Source organism: Panulirus ornatus, chromosome 17, assembly GCF_036320965.1.
Source record: "Panulirus ornatus isolate Po-2019 chromosome 17, ASM3632096v1, whole genome shotgun sequence".
Classification (NCBI taxonomy): Eukaryota; Metazoa; Arthropoda; class Malacostraca; order Decapoda; family Palinuridae; genus Panulirus; species Panulirus ornatus.
In genome coordinates, this window is record NC_092240.1 from 16,643,303 (window position 1) to 16,666,867 (window position 23,565).

At 38.7% G+C, this 23,565-nt stretch overlaps 2 protein-coding genes across 3 annotated transcripts in view; one reads left to right on the top strand and one right to left on the bottom strand.

The window, feature by feature from the left end:
- LOC139754581 (regucalcin-like) overlaps positions 1-23,565 on the bottom strand; it is a 549,227-nt gene that overhangs the window by 313,799 nt on the left and 211,863 nt on the right. The window lies entirely within an intron of this gene.
- The window catches only part of Herc4 (HECT and RLD domain containing E3 ubiquitin ligase 4), a 163,422-nt gene that overhangs the window by 8,629 nt on the left and 131,228 nt on the right, over positions 1-23,565 (top strand). For both annotated transcript variants that reach the window (XM_071671972.1, XM_071671971.1), the window contains exons 2-4: positions 13,461-13,585; positions 15,905-16,015; positions 18,209-18,294. In XM_071671972.1, coding sequence (XP_071528073.1) covers positions 13,471-13,585; positions 15,905-16,015; positions 18,209-18,294 — 312 coding nt within the window. In that variant the 5' untranslated portion in view covers positions 13,461-13,470. The remainder of the gene's footprint in view (positions 1-13,460; positions 13,586-15,904; positions 16,016-18,208; positions 18,295-23,565) is intronic.

Genomic DNA, 23,565 nt, shown 5'->3' on the forward strand with positions numbered 1-23,565 from the left:
AGTGGGAGACCAAATTGGAGGTGGAAGGATGGAGTGAAAAAGATTTTGAGCAATCAGGGCCTGAACATACAGGAGGGTGAAGGGCATGCAAGGAATAGAGTGAATTGGAATGATGTGGTATACCGGGGTCGATGTGCTGTCAATGGATTGAACCAGTGCATGTGAAGCGTCTAGGGTAAACCATGGAAAGTTTTGTGGGGCTTGGATGTGGAAAGGGAGCTGTGGTTTGGGTGCATTACACATGACAGCTAGAGACTGAGGGTGAACGAAGGTGGCCTTTGTTGTCTTTTCCTAGCGCTACCTCGCGCACATGCGGGGGGAGGGGGTTGTTATTTCATGTGTGGTGGGGTGGCAACGGGAATGAATAAGGGCAGACAGTACGAATTATGTACATGTGTATTTATGTATATGTATGTGTGTGTATATATGTGCATACATTGAGATGTATAGCTATGTATATGTGCGTGTGTGGACGTGTATGTACATACATGTGTATTTGGGTGGGTTGGGCTTTTCTTTCATCTGTTTCCTTGCGCTACCTCGCTAACGCGGGAGACAGCGACAGAGTATAAGAAAGATATATATATTTGTATATATATATATATTTATTTTGCTTTGTCGCTGTCTCTTGTGTTAGCGAGGTAGCGCTAGGAAACAGATGAAAGAATGGCCCAACCCTCCCACATACACATGTATATACATACACGTCCACACACGCAGACATATACATATATACACATGTACATAATTAATACTGTCTGCCTTTATTCATTCCCATCGCCACCTCGCCACACATGAAATAACAACCCCCTCCCCCCTCGTGTGCGAAGTAATGCTAGGAAAAGACAACAAAGGCCCCATTCGTTCACACTCAGTCTCTAGCTGTCATGTAATAATGCCCGAAACCACAGCTCCCTTTCCACATCCAGGCCCCACAGAACTTTCCATGGTTTACCCCAGACACTTCACATGCCCTGATTCAATCCACTGACAGCACGTCGACCCCGGTATACCACATCAATCCAATTCACTCTATTCCTTGCCTGCCTTTCACCCTCCTGCTTGTTCAGGCCCCGATCACTCAAAATCTTTTTCACTCCATCTTTCCACTTCCAATTTGGTCTCCCACTTCTCCTTGTTCCCTCCACCTCTTGACACACACATCCTCTTGGTCAATCTTTCCTCACTCATTCTCTCCATGTGTCCAAACCATTTCAAAACACCCTCTTCTGCTCTCTCAACCACGCTCTTTTTATTTCCACACGTCTCTTACCCTTACATTACTTACTCGATCAAACCACCTCACACCACATATTGTCCTCAAACATCTCATTTCCAGGACATCCACCCTCCTGCGCACAACTCTATCCATAGCCCACGCCTCGCAACCATACAACATTGTTGGAACCACTTCGCACACATGAGGGGGGAGGGGGTTGTTATTCCATGTGTGGCGAGGTGGCGATGGGAACAAATAAAGGCAGACAGTATGAATTATGTACATGTGTATATATGTATATGTCCGTGTGTGTATATATATGTGTACATTGAGATGTATAGGTATGTATATTTGCGTGTGTGGACGTGTATGTATATACATGTGTATGTGGGTATGTGGGCAGGTTTGGGCCATTCTTTCGTCTGTTTCCTTGCGCTACCTCGCTAACGCGGGAGACAGCGACAAAGCAAAAAAATAAATATATACTGTGTGTGATATAGATGTGCTTATGTGTTTCTTCATTACTGATGCTACAGATGTTGTCAGACTGCCTACTTTGAGTTTAAAGTCACCTCTGGCAAACCTATATCATTAGGAGTACAGTCTCGCCAAGGAATTTTTCACCCCAAAGGAGTCTACATTTCCCAGCCACTGGAAGCAGTGCAATTCTGGGCATCAGGGGCCTTCAGAAAGGTCCCGAGTAACACCAGGGCCCCCCCACAAAAATTGGTCCCTGGGGTAATTATTATCATAAATAAACTGACAATTCAGGGGAAAAAAAATAGTACACTTCAATTATACCCTTTTGGTGCATAGATCCTATCCAATACATTTCTTGAGTCCAACAGATTGTACATCTCTTTATCTTTCACAACTCTACCAGGAGTGTGGTAGAGAAGTGGAACCTAACCTTGTTCTCAGCGGCGAGCCTCCACTACATGCACACACTGGAATTTCTCAATGCTCTCTCTCTCTCTCTCTCTCTCTATATATATATATATATATATTTTTTTTATGTATTTATTTATTTTTTTGCTTTGACGCTGTCTCCCGCGTTTGCGAGGCAGCGCAAGGAAACAGACGAAAGAAATGGCCCAACCCACCCCCATACACATGTCTATACATACGTCCACACACGCAAATATACATACCTACACAGCTTTCCATGGTTTACCCCAGACGCTTCACATGCCCTGATTGAATTCACTGACAGCACGTCAACCCCGGTATACCACATCGATCCAATTCACTCTATTCCTTGCCCTCCTTTCACCATCCTGCATGTTCAGGCCCCGATCACACAAAATCTTTTTCACTCCATCTTTCCACCTCCAATTTGGTCTCCCACTTCTCCTCGTTCCCTCCACCTCCGACACATATATCCTCTTGGTCAATCTTTCCTCACTCATTCTCTCCATGTGCCCAAACCATTTCTAAACACCCTCTTCTGCTCTCTCAACCACGCTCTTTTTATTTCCACACATCTCTCTTACCCTTATGTTACTTACTCGATCAAACCACCTCACACCACACATTGTCCTCAAACATCTCATTTCCAGCACATCCATCCTCCTGCGCACAACTCTATCCATAGCCTATGCCTCGCAACCATACAATAACATTGTTGGAACCACTATTCCTTCAAACATACCCATTTTTGCTTTCCGAGATAATGTTCTCGACTTCCACACATTCTTCAAGGCTCCCAGGATTTTCGCCCCCTCCCCCACCCTATGATCCACTTCCGCTTCCATGGTTCCATCCGCTGCCAGATCCACTCCCAGATATCTAAAACACTTTACTTCCTCCAGTTTTTCTCCATTCAAACTTACCTCCCAATTGACTTGACCCTCAACCCTACTGTACCTAATAACCTTGCTCTTATTCACATTTACTCTTAACTTTCTTCTTTCACACACTTTACGAAAGTCAGTCACCAGCTTCTGCAGTTTCTCACATGAATCAGCCACCAGCGCTGTATCATCAGCGAACAACAACTGACTCACTTCCCAAGCTCTCATCCACAACAGACTTCATACTTGCCCCTCTTTCCAAAACTCTTGCATTCACCTCCCTAACAACCCCATCCATAAACAAATTAAACAACCATGGAGACATCACACACCCCTGCTGCAAACCTACATTCACTGAGAACCAATCACTTTCCTCTCTTCCTACACGTACACATGCCTTACATCCTCGATAAAAACTTTTCACTGCTTCTAACAACTTGCCTCCCACACCATATATTCTTAATACCTTCCACAGAGCATCTCTATCAACTCTATCATATGCCTTCTCCAGATCCATAAATGCTACATACAAATTCATTTGCTTTTCTAAGTATTTCTCACATATATATATATATATTTTTTTTTTTTTTTTTTTCTTATACTTTGTCGCTGTCTCCCGCGTTTGCGAGGTAGCGCAAGGAAACAGACGAAAGAAATGGCCCAACCCCCCCCCATACACATGTACATACACACGTCCACACACACAAATATACATACCTACACAGCTTTCCATGGTTTACCCCGGACGCTTCACATGCCTTGATTCAATCCACTGACAGCACGTCAACCCCTGTATACCACATCGCTCCAATTCACTCTATTCCTTGCCCTCCTTTCACCCTCCTGCATGTTCAGGCCCCGATCACACAAAATCTTTTTCACTCCATCTTTCCACCTCCAATTTGGTCTCCCACTTCTCCTCGTTCCCTCCACCTCCGACACATATATCCTCTTGGTCAATCTTTCCTCACTCATTCTCTCCATGTGCCCAAACCATTTTAAAACACCCTCTTCTGCTCTCTCAACCACGCTCTTTTTATTTCCACACATCTCTCTTACCCTTACGTTACTTACTCGATCAAACCACCTCACACCACACATTATCCTCAAACATCTCATTTCCAGCACATCCATCCTCCTGCGCACAACTCTATCCATAGCCCACGCCTCGCAACCATACAACATTGTTGGAACTACTATTCCTTCAAACATACCCATTTTTGCTTTCCGAGATAATGTTCTCGACTTCCACACATTTTTCAAGGCTCCCAGAATTTTCGCCCCCTCCCCCACCCTATGATCCACTTCCGCTTCCATGGTTCCATCCGCTGACAGATCCACTCCCAGATATCTAAAACACTTCACTTCCTCCAGTTTTTCACCATTCAAACTCACCTCCCAATTGACTTGACCCTCAACCCTACTGTACCTAATAACCTTGCTCTTATTCACATTTACTCTTAACTTTCTTCTTCCACACACTTTACCAAACTCCGTCACCAGCTTCTGCAGTTTCTCACATGAATCAGCCACCAGCGCTGTATCATCAGCGAACAACAACTGACTCACTTCCCAAGCTCTCTCATCCCCAACAGACTTCATACTTGCCCCTCTTTCCAAGACTCTTGCATTTACCTCCCTAACAACCCCATCCATAAACAAATTAAACAACCATGGAGACATCACACACCCCTGCCTGCAAACCTACATTCACTGAGAACCAATCACTTTCCTCTCTTCCTACACGTACACATGCCTTACATCCTCGATAAAAACTTTTCACTGCTTCTAACAACTTGCCTCCCACACCATATATTCTTAATACCTTCCACAGAGCATCTCTATCAACTCTATCATATGCCTTCTCCAGATCCATAAATGCTACATACAAATCCATTTGCTTTTCTAAGTATTTCTCACATACATTCTTCAAAGCAAATATATATATATATATATATATATATATATATATATATATATATATATATATATTGGAAAGGATCACAATTTTGCGCATGATAAAGATATTCCTATGAGTCCATGGGGAAAATGAAACACGAAAAGTTTCCAAGTGCACTTTCGTGTAATAATCACATCATCAGGGGAGACACAAGTGAGGAATATAACAGTCAGTTGATATACATCGAAGAGACGAAGCTAGGACGCCATTTGGTAAACATGTGATTGTCCAAAACATACAACGAGCGTTCATAAACTTATCATTTTACAAATCTCATCAACAATAAAGTTATCTAATTTGTACAAACCATCACTAATATTAAGATTATAATTCTTTGTGTATTTAATAATAGAAGATTCAATGATATTTCTCTTGGTAATAGAGTTAGAGTTAACAACCGAGATGGCGTTACTCCAGTCAATACAATGATCATAGTTTTTAACATGATTAAACAGGGCATTTGATTCTTGTCCTGTTCTTATACTATATTTATGTTGCTTAAGTCTAACAGAAAGATCCTTACCAGTCTGACCAACATAAAATTTATCACAGTTTCCACAAGGAACTTTATAGATGCAACCAAGAGAATTTTCTGGTGAATTCCTTATTAAGATATTCTTTATAGTATTATTGTTGTTAAAGGCAACATTTACATTAAAGTATTTAAGCAATATGGGAAGCAAAGTGAAATTATTATTAAAAGGGAGAACTAAAAGATTCTTGGTGTCAGTGGTAGGTTTGGGCTCATCTCTATAAAATGATTTCTTTGCTAACTTAAGGGATTTATCAATGAAAGATCTAGGGTACTTTAACTTAGATCCAATAGAATATATCTTCTCAAACTCATCATCAATAAACTCTGGACTGCAAATACGTAATGCCCATAGGAACATAGATTGAAATGATGATAATTTAACTCTGTCATGTTGAGATGAGTAATAATGGATATATGAGCATACATTGGTGGGTTTGCTGTATATGCTAAACTTAAACTTGTTTCCTTGTCTATGGATCATCTTTTGTGGTAAATCTGTCTAATAAACAACTTGATAAAGATTCCTTGTGTGCATTAGGCTATGGTTTAAGTTTTGTATGCTCTAACAGAGAAGCCAGCTGTGTTGATGTCACAAAGTCTTATTGTAATTTAGAAAAAATACAGTAATTTAAGTAATGATGATAATAATATTTGCAAGGGTTTAGTGTATGCCAGTTTGTCAAAACCAGTGGAAGCTAATTGCCCTAAAAGATTCATAAGAGCTATTAACACCTTAAAAAAGACAAGGATATACATATTACTAAAGCAGATAAGGCTAACACTGTTGTGATTTTAGACAAAAGTAACTATTTATCTAAAATGAATGATCTTCTAAATGATAACACAACATATTCTAAACTTAGTAAAAATCCCTTAGAAGTAGTTAATTCTCACTTCAATAAAGAAATGAAGTTGTTGTTGAAAGGTAACATTTCTCTTATCAAAAATTTGTCATCTTTGTCCCCCTCATTGCCATATATGTATGGACTTATCAAAACACATAAACAAAATTTTCCAGCAAGACCTATAGTTAGTTCAGTACACTCCATCACATATAAATTATCAAAATGGTTAGTTTCCTAATTAAGCCCTTTAGCGGGTAAGGTATCAAATTCTAATATCATGAACAATGTAGATTTAGTCAACAAGCTAAACAATATCAATATTAATTTTGATTTCAAACTAGTTAGCTTTGATGTTTCCTCACTTTTCACTAAAGTTCCAGTTGATGACCTTTTAGAATATTTATTTGATGTCTTGGATGATATTCAATTACCTGTTTCAAAGCCTAATTTCATTGAATTGATAAAATTGTGTATAAAAGACTGTGTATTTCAATTTAATGGAGATTATTATGCTCAAAAATTTGGTATGGTAATGGGTAACCCTCTTTCACCTGTACTAAGTAATCTTTATATGGAATTTTTTGAAACAAAATTACTAAAGAATATCTTACCTTCTAATGCAACTTGGTTTAGGTATGTAGATGATGTTCTTTGTGTTTGGCCAACAAATGAAAATTTACAAATATTTCTCCCCTTACTTAACAATTTAGTACCTCCCATCAAATTTACTGTAGAAAATGAAAATAATGGTATGTTACCATTTTTAGATTGCATGATCCATAGACAAAGAAACAAGTTTAAGTTTAGCATATACAGAAAACCCACCAATGTATGCTCATATATCCATTATTACTCATCTCAACATGACAGAGTTAAATTATCATCATTTCAATCTATGTTCCTAAGGGCATTACGTATTTGCAGTCCAGAGTTTATTGATGATGAGTTTGAGAAGATATATTCTATTGGATCTAAGTTAAAGTACCCTAGATCTTTCATTGATAAATCCCTTAAGTTAGCAAAGAAATCATTTTATAGAGATGAGCCCAAACCTCCCATTGACACCAAGAATCTTTTAGTTCTCCCTTTTAATAATAATTTCACTTTGCTTCCCATGTTGCTTAAATCCTTTAATGTAAATGTTGCCTTTAACAACAATAATACTATAAAGAATATCTTAATAAGGAATTCACCAGAAAATTCTCTTGGTTGCATCTATAAAGTTCCTTGTGGAAACTGTGATAAATTTTATGTTGGTCAGACTGGTAAGGATCTTTCTGTTAGACTTAAGCAACATAAATATAGTATAAGAACGGGACAAGAATCAAATGCCCTGTTTAATCATGTTAAAAACTATGATCATTATATTGACTGGAGTAACGCCATCTCAGTTGTTAACTCTAACTCTATTACCAAGAGAAATATCATTGAATCTTCTATTATTAAATACACAAAGAATTATAATCTTAATATTAGTGATGGTTTGTACAAATTAGATAACTTTATTGTTGATAAGATTTGTAAAATGATAAGTTTATGAACGCTCGTTGTATGTTTTGGACAATCACATGTTTACCAAATGGCGTCCTAGCTTCGTCTCTTCGATGTATATCAACTGACTGTTATATTCCTCACTTGTGTCTCCCCTGATGATGTGATTATTACACGAAAGTGCACTTGGGAACTTTCGTGTTTCATTTTCCCTGTGGACTTATAAGAATATATATATGTGGTATACCGGGGTTGACGTGCTGTCAGTGGATTGAATCAAGGCATGTGCAGCGTCTGGGGTAAACCATGGAAAGCTGTGTAGGTATGTATATTTGCGTGTGTGGACGTATGTATATACATGTGTATGGGGGTGGGTTGGGCCATTTCTTTCGTCTGTTTCCTTGCGCTACCTCGCAAACGCGGGAGACAGCGACAAAGCAAAAAAAAAAAAAATATATATATATATATATATATATATATATATATATATATATATATATATATATATATATATCATCAGCGAACAACAACTGACTCACTTCCCAAGCTCTCTCATCCCCAACAGACCTCATACTTGCCCCTCTTTCCAAGACTCTTGCATTTACCTCCCTAACAACCCCATCCATAAACAAATTAAACAACCATGGAGACATCACACACCCCTGCCGCAAACCTACATTCACTGAGAACCAATCACTTTCCTCTCTTCCTACACGTACACATGCCTTACATCCTCGATAAAAACTTTTCACTGCTTCTAACAACTTGCCTCCCACACCATATATTCTTAATACCTTCCACAGAGCATCTCTATCAACTCTATCATATGCCTTCTCCAGATCCATAAATGCTACATACAAATCCATTTGCTTTTCTAAATATTTCTCACATACATTCTTCAAAGCAAACACCTGATCCACACATCCTCTCCCACTTCTGAAACCACACTGCTCTTCCCCAATCTGATGCTCTGTACATGCCTTCACCCTCTCAATCAAAGTATAAAAAAGTATAAAAAAAGTATAAAAGTATAAAAAAGTATAAAAAAGTATAAAAAAAAAAAATATATATATATATATATATATATATATATATATATATATATATATATATATATATATATATATATATATATATATATATTTAGATCTCCGTGATATAGAGGTTAGTGTTCCTGACTATGACACATTCATAGTCAACCCAAGTGGGAGATGTATAAAAGAAAGAGACAGGAGGTCAAGAGAAAGGTGCAAGAGGTGAAAAAGAGGGAAAATGAGAGTTGGGGTGAGAGAGTATCATTAAATTTTAGGGAGAATAAAAAGATGTTCTGGAAGGAGGTAAATAAAGTGCGTAAGACAAGGGAGCAAATGGGAACTTCAGTGAAGGGCGCAAATGGGGAGGAGATAACAAGTAGTGGTGATGTGAGAAGGAGATGGAGTGAGTATTTTGAAGGTTTGTTGAATGTGTTTGATGATAGCATGGCAGATATAGGGTGTTTTGGTTGAGGTGGTGTGCAAAGTGAGAGGATTAGGGAAAATGATTTGGTAAACAGAGAAAAGGTAGTAAAAGCTTTGCGGAAGTTGAAAGCCGGCAAGGCAGCAGGTTTGGATGGTATTGCAGTGGAATTTATTAAAAAAGGGGGTGACTGTATTATTGACTGGTTGGTAAGGTTATTTAATGTATGTATGACTCATGGTGAGGTGCCTGAGGATTGGCGGAATGCGTGCATAGTGCCATTGTACAAAGGCAAAGGGTATAAGAGTGAGTGCTCAAATTACAGAGGTATAAGTTTGTTGAGTATTCTGGTAAATTATATGGGAGGGTATTGATTGAGAGGGTGAAGGCATGTACTGAGCATCAGATTGGGGAAGAGCAGTGTGGTTTCAGAAGTGGTAGAGGATGTGTGGATCAGGTGTTTGCTTTGAGGAATGTATGTGAGAAATACTTAGAAAAGCAAATGGATTTGGATGTAGCATTTATGGATCTGGAGAAGGCATATGATAGAGCTGATAGAGATGCTCTGTGGAAGGTATTAAGAATATATGGTGTGGGAGGCAAGTTGTTAGAAGCAGTGAAAAGTTTTTATCGAGGATGTAAGGCATGTGTACGTGTAGGAAGAGAGGAAAGTGATTGGTTTTCAGTGAATGTAGGTTTGCGGCAGGGGTGTGTGATGTCTCCATGGTTGTTTAATTTGTGTATGGATGGGGTTGTTAGGGAGATGAATGCAAGAGTTTTGGAAAGAGGGGCAAGTATGAAGTCTGTTGGGGATGAGAGAGCTTGGGAAGTGAGTCAGTTGTTGTTCGCTGATGATACAGCGCTGGTGGCTGATTCATGTGAGAAACTGCAGAAGCTGGTGACTGAGTTTGGTAAAGTGTGTGAAAGAAGAAAGTTAAGAGTAAATGTGAATAAGAGCAAGGTTATTAGGTACAGTAGGGTTGAGGGTCAAGTCAATTGGGAGGTGAGTTTGAATGGAGAAAAACTGGAGGAAGTGAAGTGTTTTAGATATCTGGGAGTGGATCAGGCAGCGGATGGAACCATGGAAGTGGAAGTGGATCATAGGGTGGGGGAGGGGGCGAAAATTCTGGGAGCCTTGAAGAATGTGTGGAAGTCGAGAACATTATCTCGGAAAGCAAAAATGGGTATGTTTGAAGGAATAGTGGTTCCAACAATGTTGTATGGTTGCGAGGCGTGGGCTATGGATAGAGTTGTGCGCAGGAGGATGGATGTGCTGGAAATGAGATGTTTGAGGACAATGTGTGGTGTGAGGTGGTTTGATCGAGTAAGTAACGTAAGGGTAAGAGAGATGTGTGGAAATAAAAAGAGCGTGGTTGAGAGAGCAGAAGAGGGTGTTTTGAAATGGTTTGGGCACATGGAGAGAATGAGTGAGGAAAGATTGACCAAGAGGATATATGTGTCGGAGGTGGAGGGAACGAGGAGAAGAGGGAGACCAAATTGGAGGTGGAAAGATGGAGTGAAAAGGATTTTGTGTGATCGGGGCCTGAACATGCAGGAGGGTGAAAGGAGGGCAAGGAATAGAGTGAAGTGGAGCGATGTGGTATACAGGGGTTGACGTGCTGTCAGTGGATTGAATCAAGGCATGTGAAGCGTCTGGGGTAAACCATGGAAAGCTGTGTAGGTATGTATATTTGCGTGTGTGGACGTGTGTATGTACATGTGTATGGGGGGGGGGTTGGGCCATTTCTTTCGTCTGTTTCCTTGCGCTACCTCGCTAACGCAGGAGACAGCGACAAAGTATAAAAAAAAAAAAAAAAAAATATATATATATATATATATATATATATATATATATATATATATATATATATATATATATATATATATCCTAGCCTAAGCTCGGTACCCATCTTATTAACCAGTTCTTAGGGGAGGATAAACGGCTGGGTTGACTATGAAATGACTCCAGCAACAAGGATTCAAAATATGAACTCCTCTCTGGGTGACCTGTGAATGTGTCATAGTCAGGAACACTAACCTCTATATCATGGAGATCTATAATTATCCTTGTTTTAAATTCATATATTTTGTTTACTGTGGTCTCTGCATTTGTATACCAGTATTTTAACTATTTTTTCAATAATGTAGCTGTTCAGAATTGGCTCAGGTGTTTTTGTTTGGGAGTTTCTCTGATGGCAAAAAAGTACATGGATATAATCAGGGTAAAAATGGAGAGGTAGGTAGTATGGCTGGATCTTCTGGCTCAAAGAGAAGTAGGAAGATTGGTTTTTGAATGTCCAGGGGGTAAATTGTGAGGAGGTTGCTTTTTTGTTGGAGTTGTGAGAATGTGTTAAAGTACGGAAGTGAGTTTCAGGCTGACGCAGGTGAGAATGAAAATTGATGATGAGGGGTGAGTGCTTGTTAGCACTTATGCCCTATTTAGAAAGAGGAGTGAGGAAGAGAGGAGAGTCTTTTGGGAGGAACTGAGTGGGTGCTTCAGCAATTTTGGTGCTGGGACTGAGTTTTGATAGTGGGAAATTTGAGTGAGAGACTGGATGATGTGGCAGTTGAGGGTATCTGATGTTAATGAAAATGATGAAAAGCTTGTCCCATTATGTACTGAAAATGGAGTGGAGAGAGAATACCTGGTTAAGCAAAAAGCTTGGTACATGAATAAAAGGTGGGTAGTTGGGCTGGTTATCTATAGGGATTATTGGGTCATGTGCTAATTGACAGAGCTGCAAAGGAGATTGTTTGTTGTGAATATGGTAAAACAGGCAGCTGGTTATTTTGATTATTTTTTGGTGAGGTAGAGTGTGAAAGTTTGTATTGGGTTTAACAAAAGAGGAAGTGGCATGGATGGAAAGAGGGTGATAAATTTGAGTGTACTTGGAAAAGTCTTGTGCATGAGATACCAAGAAGAGACTGGGTGAAGAATGGTGTTAGGTGGGTGTGGATTGGAAGAGATATAGGAAAGCAATGCTTACTCGGGGTGCAGTGTCTGGTATGTGAAAACTGTAGTGTGGGTCTTGTATAAAAGTGGTAATATGCAAAGAAGAGGTAAAGAGAAGTTGGAATGAGTATTTTTTTCAGGGACTGGGATGGAAAATGTAGGGTGTTTGGGATGAGGAGATAGGCATATTGAGAGAGTCAAGGGGAATGGGTTGGTAAAAAGAGAGGAGATGGTGAAAGTGTTCCGTAGGTGAAGTGTAAAAAGCAGCTGAAGTGGATGGGATTGCAGTTGATTTTCTAAAGAAATTGGGAAACATTGTTGTTGATAGGATAGTTAGGACTTTAAATGTATGGTCAAGGTGAGGTGACTGAGATCTGGCACAAAGCATTAAGGAAGAGGTGAATTTAATCCATATCCTTTACTGTCAGCAGAAATATATTTTAAATTTCTTCATACCTACTACCTCCAGAGGTTTTCTTTTATTCTGATTTGCATAATTTTCTTCTTATTTCTTTAAATGTATGACCAAGATGAAGTGCCTGAGATCTGGCAGAAAGCATTAAGGAAGAGGTGAATATAATCCATATCCTTTACTGTCAGAAGAAATATATTTTACATTTTTTCATATCCACTACCTCCAGAGGTTTTCTTTCATTCTGATTTGCATGACTTTCTTCTCATTTCTTTAAGAAATTAATATTTTTTCATGGAGACATTCAATTTGTATTACGGTTATGGTTTAAACGATCATAGTTTGATTTAAAATGGATGTTGAAAGAAAAGTAGCAAAGGAAGAATAACCTTGAGAATATTCATGTTTAAGGCAAATGTAGAATTTAGAAAGGAAGCTATTTATTTACGGGTAGCTTAGGTTGAAAGAATGTCAGTGGATGAAGAAACTAACCCTCAGTTCACTGAATTTTAGTCAACCAGTATATCAGTTTAGTGATGAATTTTATAGGATTCATTTTTAATTCCAAGTAGTTTTGTTATCTGTACCAGTGTCAGACAGCACTTCTAAGATGTTTCAGTTAACCAGACAAACAAGCATCCCAAAGAGCTGATTAAAAGGTTTATTTCTATACTATGACATTTCTGACATCTCAGTAGTTTGACAATGTGCATAGGTTTTGCTGGCCATTAGAAACTTCTGACTAGGAACAACTTAAAATGTTTGAGTATTAATGTAGATCTTGTCTGATTTTTCAGGATTTTCCCAATGTACTGTTGGGGATCAACAGTTAATGGGGAGCTGGGAGTAGGGGCTCCAGAAGTAGAGCAACTAACCTTACCTACCTTTATGGACTTTTCAAAATCATGGAATGTCAAGGAAGGTAATAAAGTCATAGTTTTTGGGAAATCTTTTTTTTTACAAATTGCTTCAGAGGATGTTTCAAAACCATAGACAATTTTGAGAAATATGAAATTATCATTGAATTTTTCTCTAATTCTTAGATCAAATTTTTTTTTGCAAGATGGCTGATCCAGTATATTGATTGTTCTCTACAAATCTGTGTGTGTGATTAATTTACCTGCACAATAGAAAAGAGGTTTACACATAAGAGTGCTCCCATCTCTTAAGGTGGGTGTGGTGTATTTGGGATGAGGTGGTATGCTTATCAAGAAAGTAATGACAAATGTTATGGTAAAAGGAGAGGGTGTCTTGAAAATCTTGCACAAAATAAGATGTTGTAAAGTGAATGTAATTGCACATGAGTTATCCAAAAAGGAGGGTGGCATTGTTGCTGATTGGTTAGTCAGGCTGTTTCAAGTTTGTATATCCGCGGGTGAGGTGCCAGAAGACAGGCAGAATGCTTGCATAGTGCCCTCGTATAAGGGCATGGAGGTCAAGGAGAGTGGTGATTGAAAAGGTGGTGGCATGCATTAGGGAGAAGCAGTGTGTGGCTTATGGAGGGGTTGAGCATGTGTGGACCATATGTCTGCTTTGAAGAATTTGTGTGGGAAGTAATTGGAAAAAGAGAGGGATTTGTATGTGGCATTAATGTATTTGGAGAAAGCATATGATATGATTCACAGAGATGCCTTATGGAAGATGCTGTGAATATAAGGCATGAGAGAACTTTTTACTAGAGTAAAGCATGGGTGATTTGGAGGGGAGGAGGATTAGTGGTTCCTGGTGAAGGTAGATCAGTGTCAAGGATGTGTGAAGTCACATGCTGTTTAATCTCTTCATGAATGGAATGGTGAGAAAGTTGAAGTGTGAGGGCCTTGAAGCAAGGGGCCGGTCTGCTGTATGTTGGGTATGGAATATAGGGCTTGGGAGGTGAATCAGTTTGTGTTTGCAGATGACACATTTCTAGTGGCAAATTATCTATTTGTTCAATAATTACCTATTTGTACAGTATGGGGAGAGAGTTCTGTGCTGTGTGGTGCCCCATATCCTGAACTTTCTATTCCAGTTAGCAGACTCGTACACCTTTGTAAACTGCCAGCATTCACAGTTTCATGTTATTTTATTCCAACCATCCACCACTCTAATACTAAACCACTATTTCTTGACATCCTTTCTAAGTAGCTTTTTACCCAGCTTTTTGTCATGGCCTCTAGTTACTGTGGTGCTGCATCACATGAAGAACTGCCCTCTATCAGTATCATCATGTAATCTAGAAACTTGAAGGCTTTTAAGACCCTAGAATAGGAGTAGCTTTTGAAAAAGAAAGCATTGTAAAGTAAGTCTTGACAGTGACTTTTGATAAGTTTCAGCAATGACCCGATGAAGTCTCAGTATTGACTAATGATGAAGTCTTGACAACTACCCCTGATGAAGTTCTGACAATTACCTCTGATGAAGTCTTTACAGTGATCCCTGACAAAGTCCTACCAGTGACCCCTGGTGAAGACTGTGACCCATGATGAAGTCTTGACAATGACCCCTGAAGGACTTTTCACAGCAACCCAATGAAGTTTTGACAACAGCTATTGGTGGTCTTGACAACAACCATAATGAAATCTTGACAATGACCCTTGATGAAGACTAGACATGACCTCTGACAGAGTCTGGGCAACGATCCCTAATGGAGTCTTTACGATCCCTGACCAAATCTTGACAAAAATTTTTGATAAAGACACTACAACCCCTGACCAAGTCTGTTCAACGACTTCTGACCAAGTCTTGACATCCACCCCTGACGAAGTCTTGATAATCATTCCTGATGAAGTCTTGACAATGACCCCTGATGAAGTCCTGACAATGACCTCTGATGAAGTCTTACAGCGGTCCCTGTTGAAATCTGGACAGCCACCCCTAACGATGACTTGACATAGACTCCTGATAAAGTCTAGTGACAAATTCTTGTGAATGATCCTTGATGAAGTCTTGATGGTGACTTCTGATGAAGTCTTGACAAGAACCCCGATGAGGTCTTTACAGCAACACCTGGCAAAGTCTTGACAGTCACCCTGGATAAAGTCTTGACATTCAAAAATGGCCTATTTGCATAAGTTTGGCCATCTTTGCCTTATAGAAAAAGTAAGGTAAAGAAAAAGAGATAATCATTATTTGGAGAGGAAAGAAAGTTGGTATAATGACTGAATTGGAAGTGGTAAAAAGAGCAAATAAAGAAAAAGTAAAATTGTTGTGTATGATAATCATTTTTCTGTATTTTGTTAAAAGGATATTTTCTCCTGTTCAGTTGCTGCTGGTCTGATGCACTCTCTGATCTTGACAGAAGAAGGTCTTGTATATTCTTGTGGCAACAATGATGTGGGACAGCTGGGACATAACAAGATAACAAGGAGACCAGGTTTGTAATTTCTTTCATTAATTTACACATGTTGTAATAAGACATTCAGTGACTGTCATGAAAACTAATAATATCAAAAGTTTTCTCTTTTTCTTGGTGTTTCCTTCATCCTATGTAACACAAGATGATGACTCGTGCAGAACCCTCTTCACATATTATGATCTGTGCACATTTATTAAATTCATTCATTGAGGAACCTACTCGTACATATATGCTTCCACTTTAGCTTTCTGCAATGTTTTCATGTAATTTTGTATTTGTCCGTATTACCTTCGCTCAAAATCATCATTCATCATTCTTTCCATGTTCAATCTTTCTCCATGTTTAGACCAAATTAGTATGTAGGTCTTTTGTATATATCTGTCTATCTTTTATCATTACTCAATTCCCAGTTTAATGGGGAGGATTATCTACATACAGTCTTTGAAATCATTCACACTCGTTTTTAACCCCTGCCCAATTTGTTGAAGTAAAATATGAACCTTCCACACTTAGAAAATGCTCCTGTTTCTTTTTCTTGAATCATTGAGTTATTTTGTGTAAGACCATCTCCGTTCATACCACCTATATGCTGAAAATTATTCCATTGCATCCAGTTCCCAGTCATTTCTCTTCATCTGAAGTATCACTGGCTGTAATCACTTCTCTTACTACATCTGGCTACATCCTTTGCAATCTACTTTTCCTTCTTGTACCTTCTACTGTGCTGTTTTGCTGTAGACAGTCTTGATTCTCCTGTCATCTACCATACATTCTTCATGGCCATGCCATTCTAAAACACTCAGTCATGTGCTTTTTGATGACATTTTCACATAACATTACCTTCTTACTTCATCTTCCTCGGTCCAACCTTATTGTACAAATTATCCATCTCTGCTAATCTTATTTTTTACCCCAGTCCTGATCTGTATATACTTATGGATAAATATTCCTTCATGCAAGCTTTTCACACACTGTATTATTAATATTTCCATTTACCAGAGCTTTGCCAGTTTTTCTCTCTGTTATGACTCTGCTTATAACTTCAGGTCTCTCACTACCATCCTTACTGACTTTACCCTCAAATATTTAAACTTGTCCACAATTTTCATCTCTTCACCTTACAACCTGATATTACACTCCAGTCTCCCAGCCTTTTCAAAAACTATCCTCTTACCTATATTTCCATTCACTTTCAGTATCCTCCTACATTCATTGTTTAACTAGCTCACCATTTACTCCAGCTCTTACTCTGATTTAAGTCGCAACACAGCATCATCTGCTTACAATTGTTTCTTTGTAGCTAAGTTTTACACCACAATTCCCCCACCTCACTGTCCTCTCAGCTGATTCACTTCTACAGCCAAAAAATCGCTGAATAACCATGATGACACCAAACAACTCTGATGCATTCCCACATTTATTTCTGACTACTTCCTCACTCCCCTACATACTCTCCACATGCACTCTTCTTAATCAAAAGTCTTCCATGCACATCTTGTACAGTCAAAATTTTTTTCCATATTGAATGGATATCATTGGTTGATACCAGTTCCTCTTACTAATATCTGATCATTATCATTGGAAAGATTGAGGAATTGTATGAGCATACCCAATCCAAAATGCTCCAAAATCTGAAACTTTTTGAGTGGCGACATGACATTATAATTGGAAAATTCCACACCTGGCCTCACTTGCCCATGCTGGTCTCTAATGATCTGTTTGTGCCAGTTTGTTACAAACCATCGTCTACACCAGACCTATGTGCATTACTCACGGTGTTTTTTGCTTATTCTTTGCTCTGTGGTCTCTGTTGTATAAAGATATTGTTGAAAATGTCAAAAAGGCCAACAGATAAAGAGGCTCCAGATGTTCATTCACTGACTGATAGTGAAATAGCTGAACTGGTTCTGAATCATTGTGATTGTGATAATAGAGATGATGAGGATGACTTTGTCAACACTGCAGAAAAAGTGGCTTTAGATGACATGGTGAAAATGTGTACATTCATATCAGAACAAGAAATCATGTCAGTTTATATAATCAAAGAGAGATTCTAAGACAAAAACCATTGTTAAAGAGGCAGATGACCTATGGAGTAAACATTTAAAAAAGCCATCCAGCAGAATGCCACCTCATCCCTAGAGGTTCAGATGTAATTTATCATGTATTGTTTAAAACAGTGTAAGGCCATTGGGTTATTGTTTCTTACAGAACAAATTGATGATCTAGAGAACTACAATATAGTGCAAGTTGCAGCTGGGGACCAACATTCTGTGGCCCTTACTTCATGGGGTTTGGTAAGTATGAGTTGTTTTGTGATTTCCTATTTCTGTATACAAAGAGGGACATATTGTGTGGCCCCACCTGTCAAAGATCCTCAGCTGGATCTAGTGTGCTCCATTGTCAAGATTTCCTCTATTTTTCTCCATTTTCAGTTTCAAGCAATATTTTGGCCTTTGTTTACATGTGTGAATTTATTCTGCTAGTAATTTATGGCAGGACATATGTATTTATCCACATTTGCTCAGTTGTAATATTGAGGGAAGGTAGGAGGCAGGAAATCAGTATTTATTAGTTGTACTTAGAGAATGGTAAATGAAGTTAATCTCTATCCCTCTATATCTCTGTTGTATGTTACCTCCTGGAACTCCCTCAAAGGTGTGGCCACAGCAAAAGTCTCCCCATTTTAAGTGAACTCTAGTGATGTCTCTTATCCTTTAGTGTTTCACCCTTAACAGGCCACTGGCATGGAGCAACTCTAGCACAGTGTTTGCAGAAGCTCTTACCTAATGTTCCTACTGACTGCTTTTACCTAATGCTCCTGACTAATGTTCTTACCTTCTACTTCTACCTGATGTTCTTCCCAAAATGTTGCTACCATCTACTTCTGTCTGTTGCTCCTACCATTTTGCCAAAAGGCAGGGCTAGCACATAGTGCTCATCATAGGAAAATCTAGAGCTACGACATGATAGAATTAAATTATCATTATTCCACTTGATCTTTGGTAGGGAATTACATAAATTTAGTCTAGGATTTATTGATGAAGAGTTTGAGGAGATATATTCTATTGGATCCAAGTTAAAGTATCCTAGATCTTTCATTAATAAATCTCATATGTTGGCGAAAAAATCATTTTATAGAAATTACCTCAAACCTTTCTTTGATACCAAGGATCTTTAAGTTCTTGGATAGGATATCTTGGGTGGGGTAGACAGAATTTAATTGTTTAGTGCCTCAAAGACCCAGTTTCTACCCATCTCTATCGAAAACTCCTCACAACTCTCGTCTCTCCATGATGGTTCTGTAATTCCACCTTTTGACTTGATGGACACACTTGTTTTTACTGTAACATCCACTCTTTCTTGGAAACCCACATTATGGGAATAGCTAAGTCTGCCTCTAAGAAACTAGAGGTCCTATTTATATGTCGAAACTTTTCTTCTGAGCAGTTGCTTCATTTATACAAAGGACTGATTCATCCTTGTATGGAGTGCTGCTCTCATATCTGGGGTGATCCTAGCTCTGTATCCTTACTTGACAGAGTTGAGTCGAAAGTGGTCTGACTTATAAACTCAGGCCCTACGCCGCAATGTTGGTTCTATTTCCCTTTTCTATAGGTATTTCTTGGGTTTTTGCTCCTGAGAGCTGGCTGCTTGTATGCCCCCACTTCTACTAAACCACACAATACTTGGTAAGCTGCTGCATCACATGATTACTGTGTAGTTGTTGGCATCTCAGGGTTGGTTGTTTTGATAACTGTTTCTTTTCCTACAGATAGAAGCTTTGAAACTCTCTACCTTCCCATGTCTTTACCAATAACTGTGACCTTGCACATTGTAAAAGAGAGGTTTTACTCTTCCTCCAAAATTCCTAAATACGTTCCCATGTCTTTTCTTTCACCCTCTCATAATTCTCTCGATATTTGAGTTAAGTCCTGGCCATTATGATAATTTTACCTTGGTTCTCAACTTACTTGCATCCTTTGTGAATGTAGCCTTCAGCTGTAACAGTACTATTTAAGAATATCTTAATTAAAAACTTGCCAGAAAATTCTGAAAGTTACTGAATACCTTGTAAAAAGCAGACTGGTAAAGATATATATCTGTTAGACTTAAACAGTGTAAATACAGTATAAGAACAGGACATGATTCAAATGCTTTGTTTAATGATGTTCAAATTTTGACCATTGTTTTGATTAGTTTATTGCTAATTCAGTTGTAACCTTTAACTCTTTGACCAAGAGAAATATCATTGAATCTTCTTTTATTGAATATACAGAGAATTGTAACATGAATATTGGTGAAGGTATATATAAACTGGTTAGCTTTGTTGTCGGCAGTACAGATGCTACCAGACTTACGACCTATGTGACTTATGACCATCCATACATACGACCAAAAAAATATATGAATAAAAGAATATATGTAAATATGAAAATTAAGCTTGGTTGTACATTTGCCAGTGCTAACAGATACTCACATACGATACTTAATGTCAGACGATCCTAGTATTGTGTACATCACTACATCTCTCTCAGTTCCTGCTCTAAGTTACCATTCAGTGAGTGCGTGTCATTCAAGTGAATTTAACAAATTTCCATGCTGGATTAAAACATTACGGTGTTGAAACCCAAAGAAGATGACGAGCAAGAGGAAAAAACAATCACATGTTGATAGATATGGTAAGAAGCCATGGAAGATGCTTGATTTGGAATTGAAAATTAAGGTAATCACCTAATATGAAGGAGGAAAAAAGTTAATGTGATTGCATGTGACCTACAGTTGTCCCATTCAATGGTCTCCACAATTTTAGAGGAAAAAGAAAAAAATATGTCAAGCAGTGAAAGGTTTGGCAAGTATGAAGTCTACAATAATAACAAAGAACAAAATGGAAAAGTTGTTGATGCTGTGGATGGAAGATCAAATTAAAAAACGGGTACCACTAAACTTACTAACAATTTAGGTGAAGGCTAGAAGTTTTTTTGAGACTTTGAAGGAGTGAGAGGGAAAGGATTACATCGAGAACATTACAGCAAGTCATAGTTGGTTCTATAGATTTAAAAGTTTAGCTTGCACTACGTTCGAGTCACAGGTGAAGCAGCAAGTGCTGATGAAAGAGCTGCTGAAAAGTTCATTGAAAGTTTGGATGAACCAATCTGTGAACTAAAGCATCTTAAAAGGTAAAAAGAAATTGCAGAATCATATGATGATGCAGGTTAATAAAAAAACGAGATAAAATAATGCTGCACAGACATACGAATTCTACATGCCATGCTAGCATACATCAGACTTGCATCCATTTCAAGATCTGATTGGGTGGTCAGAATGGAACTCAGAGGTATGTCGGGGAGCATCTGTATTTGTATAGTTTTCATTGTTGTCCATGTAATAGAATTTTATGATAGGCACAGTACCAGTCCTTAAAACCACAAACAGTTGTGTGCCAAAAGAACCTTAGTTCTGCCTCTCTTGTATATATATATTCTGACTGTTGTAAGCCTTCTATCTCATTCTTGTATCTCACCTGGCCTTGTGATTATGCGTGAAAATCCACTTATGCTTATTGTGTTTTATTTTACGTGGTGATTATCAGCAGGTACCACATCATGCACATCACTTAGTTGGTAAGGACATTCATTGTATGTATGGATCGTGGTGAGTGCCTGAGGTTTGGTGGAATGTATGTATAGTGCCAGTGTACAAAGGCAAAGGGGTTAAAGGTGAGTATTCAAACTACAGAGGCATAAGTTTGTTGAGTATTCCTTGAAAATTGTATGGGAGGGTATTGATTGAGAAGGTGAAGGCATGTACAGAGCATCAGACTGGGGAGGAGCAGTATGGTTTCAAAAGTGGTAGAGGATTTGTGGATCAGGTGTTTGCTTTGAATAATGTGTTTGAGCAATATTTAGAGAAACAGATGGATTTGTATGTGGCATTTATGGATCTGGAGAAGGCATATGATAGGATGGATAGAGATGCTTTGCAGAAGGTCTTAAGAGTATGTGTTGTGGGAGGTAAGCTGCTAGAAGCAGTGAGAAGCTTTTATCAAAAGTGTAAGTTATGTTTACGAGTAGGAAGAGAGGAAAGTGATTGGTTCCCATTGAAGGTTGGTCTGCAGCATAGTTGTGTGGTGTCCCCATGGTTGTTTAATATGTTTATGGATGGGATGATTAGGAAGGTAAATGCAAGAGTTTTGGAGAAAAGGGCAAGTATGCAGTCTGTTGTGGATGAGAGGGCCTGGGAAGTGAGTGAGTTTGCCAATGATACAGCACTGATGGCTGATTCAAGTGAGAACCTGCAGAAGTTAGTGACTGAGTTTGGAAAAGTGTGTGCAAGGAGCAAGTTGAGAGTAAATGTGAATAAGAGCAAAGTTATTAGGTTCAGCAGGGATGAGGGACAAGTTAGTTGGGATGTGAGTTTGAATGTAGAAAAATTGGAGGAACTGAAGTGTGTAGATATCTGGAAGTGGACTTTGCAGCGATTGAAAGTGGAAGTGAGTCATAGGGTGGGGTAGGGGATGAAGGTTCAGGGAGCAGTGAAGAATGTGTGGAAAGAGAGAACGTTATCTCAGAGAGCAAAGCTGGGTATGTTTGAAGGAATATTAGTTCCACCAATATTATATGGTTGTGAAGCATTGGCTGTAGATAGGATTGTATGGACGAGAGTAGATGTGTTGGAAATGAAATATTTAAGGACAATATGTGGTGTGAGGTAGTTTGATTAAGTAATGAAAGAGTAAGAGAGATGTGTGGTAATAAAAAGTGTGTGTTGAAATGGTTTGGATATATGGAGAGAATGAGTTAGGAAAGACTGACAAAGAGTATATATGTGACGAGAGGTGGAGGGAAGAAGGAGAAGCGGCAGCCGAATTGGAGGTGGAAGGATGGACTGAAAAAGATTTTGAGTGATCGGGGCTGAACATGCAGGAAGGTGAGAGGTGTGCAAGGAATATAGTGAATTGGAACGATGTGGTATACCGGGGTCAATGTGCTGTCAATGGACTGAACCAGGGCATGTGAAACGTTTGGGTTAAACCATGGAAAGGTCTCTGGGTCCTGGATGTGGATAGGGAGCTGTGGTCATCATCTCCCAACTGTTACTTCAAGTTGGTGACATTAAACCTAACTCTGGAACACTAATATGCCTTTGCCTAGAGTGCCAAATGCCTCTCGCTAAAAAGCGCCATTTCGATAGATGCTTGCTCCATCTGCATTCTGTAGTATTACCTCCAGTGCACATCACTGTCATTTAGTAGAAACTACTCAGAACATTAGAGTTGTAGCAACCACTTTAGACAGCAATCATCAGGTGATACATACTCAAAATTAGATATTATGCATGTTTATATATTTTTCTAACCATTTCTTTGTCATGCAGTTTTTACTTCAAGGGTGTTCATAATTACCTTCTGTATACTGTTCTGATGTGGTTACCTGGGATAGATTCAGCATTATGTTAATTCCTAATTGCCCTTGCATTTAGATTTCTTTAATTTGCTCCTTGTAGATAAAAGTTCTAATGTTATCTTATTTTACAGTAATGATTTTATCAATTTGTATGTGTTTTGC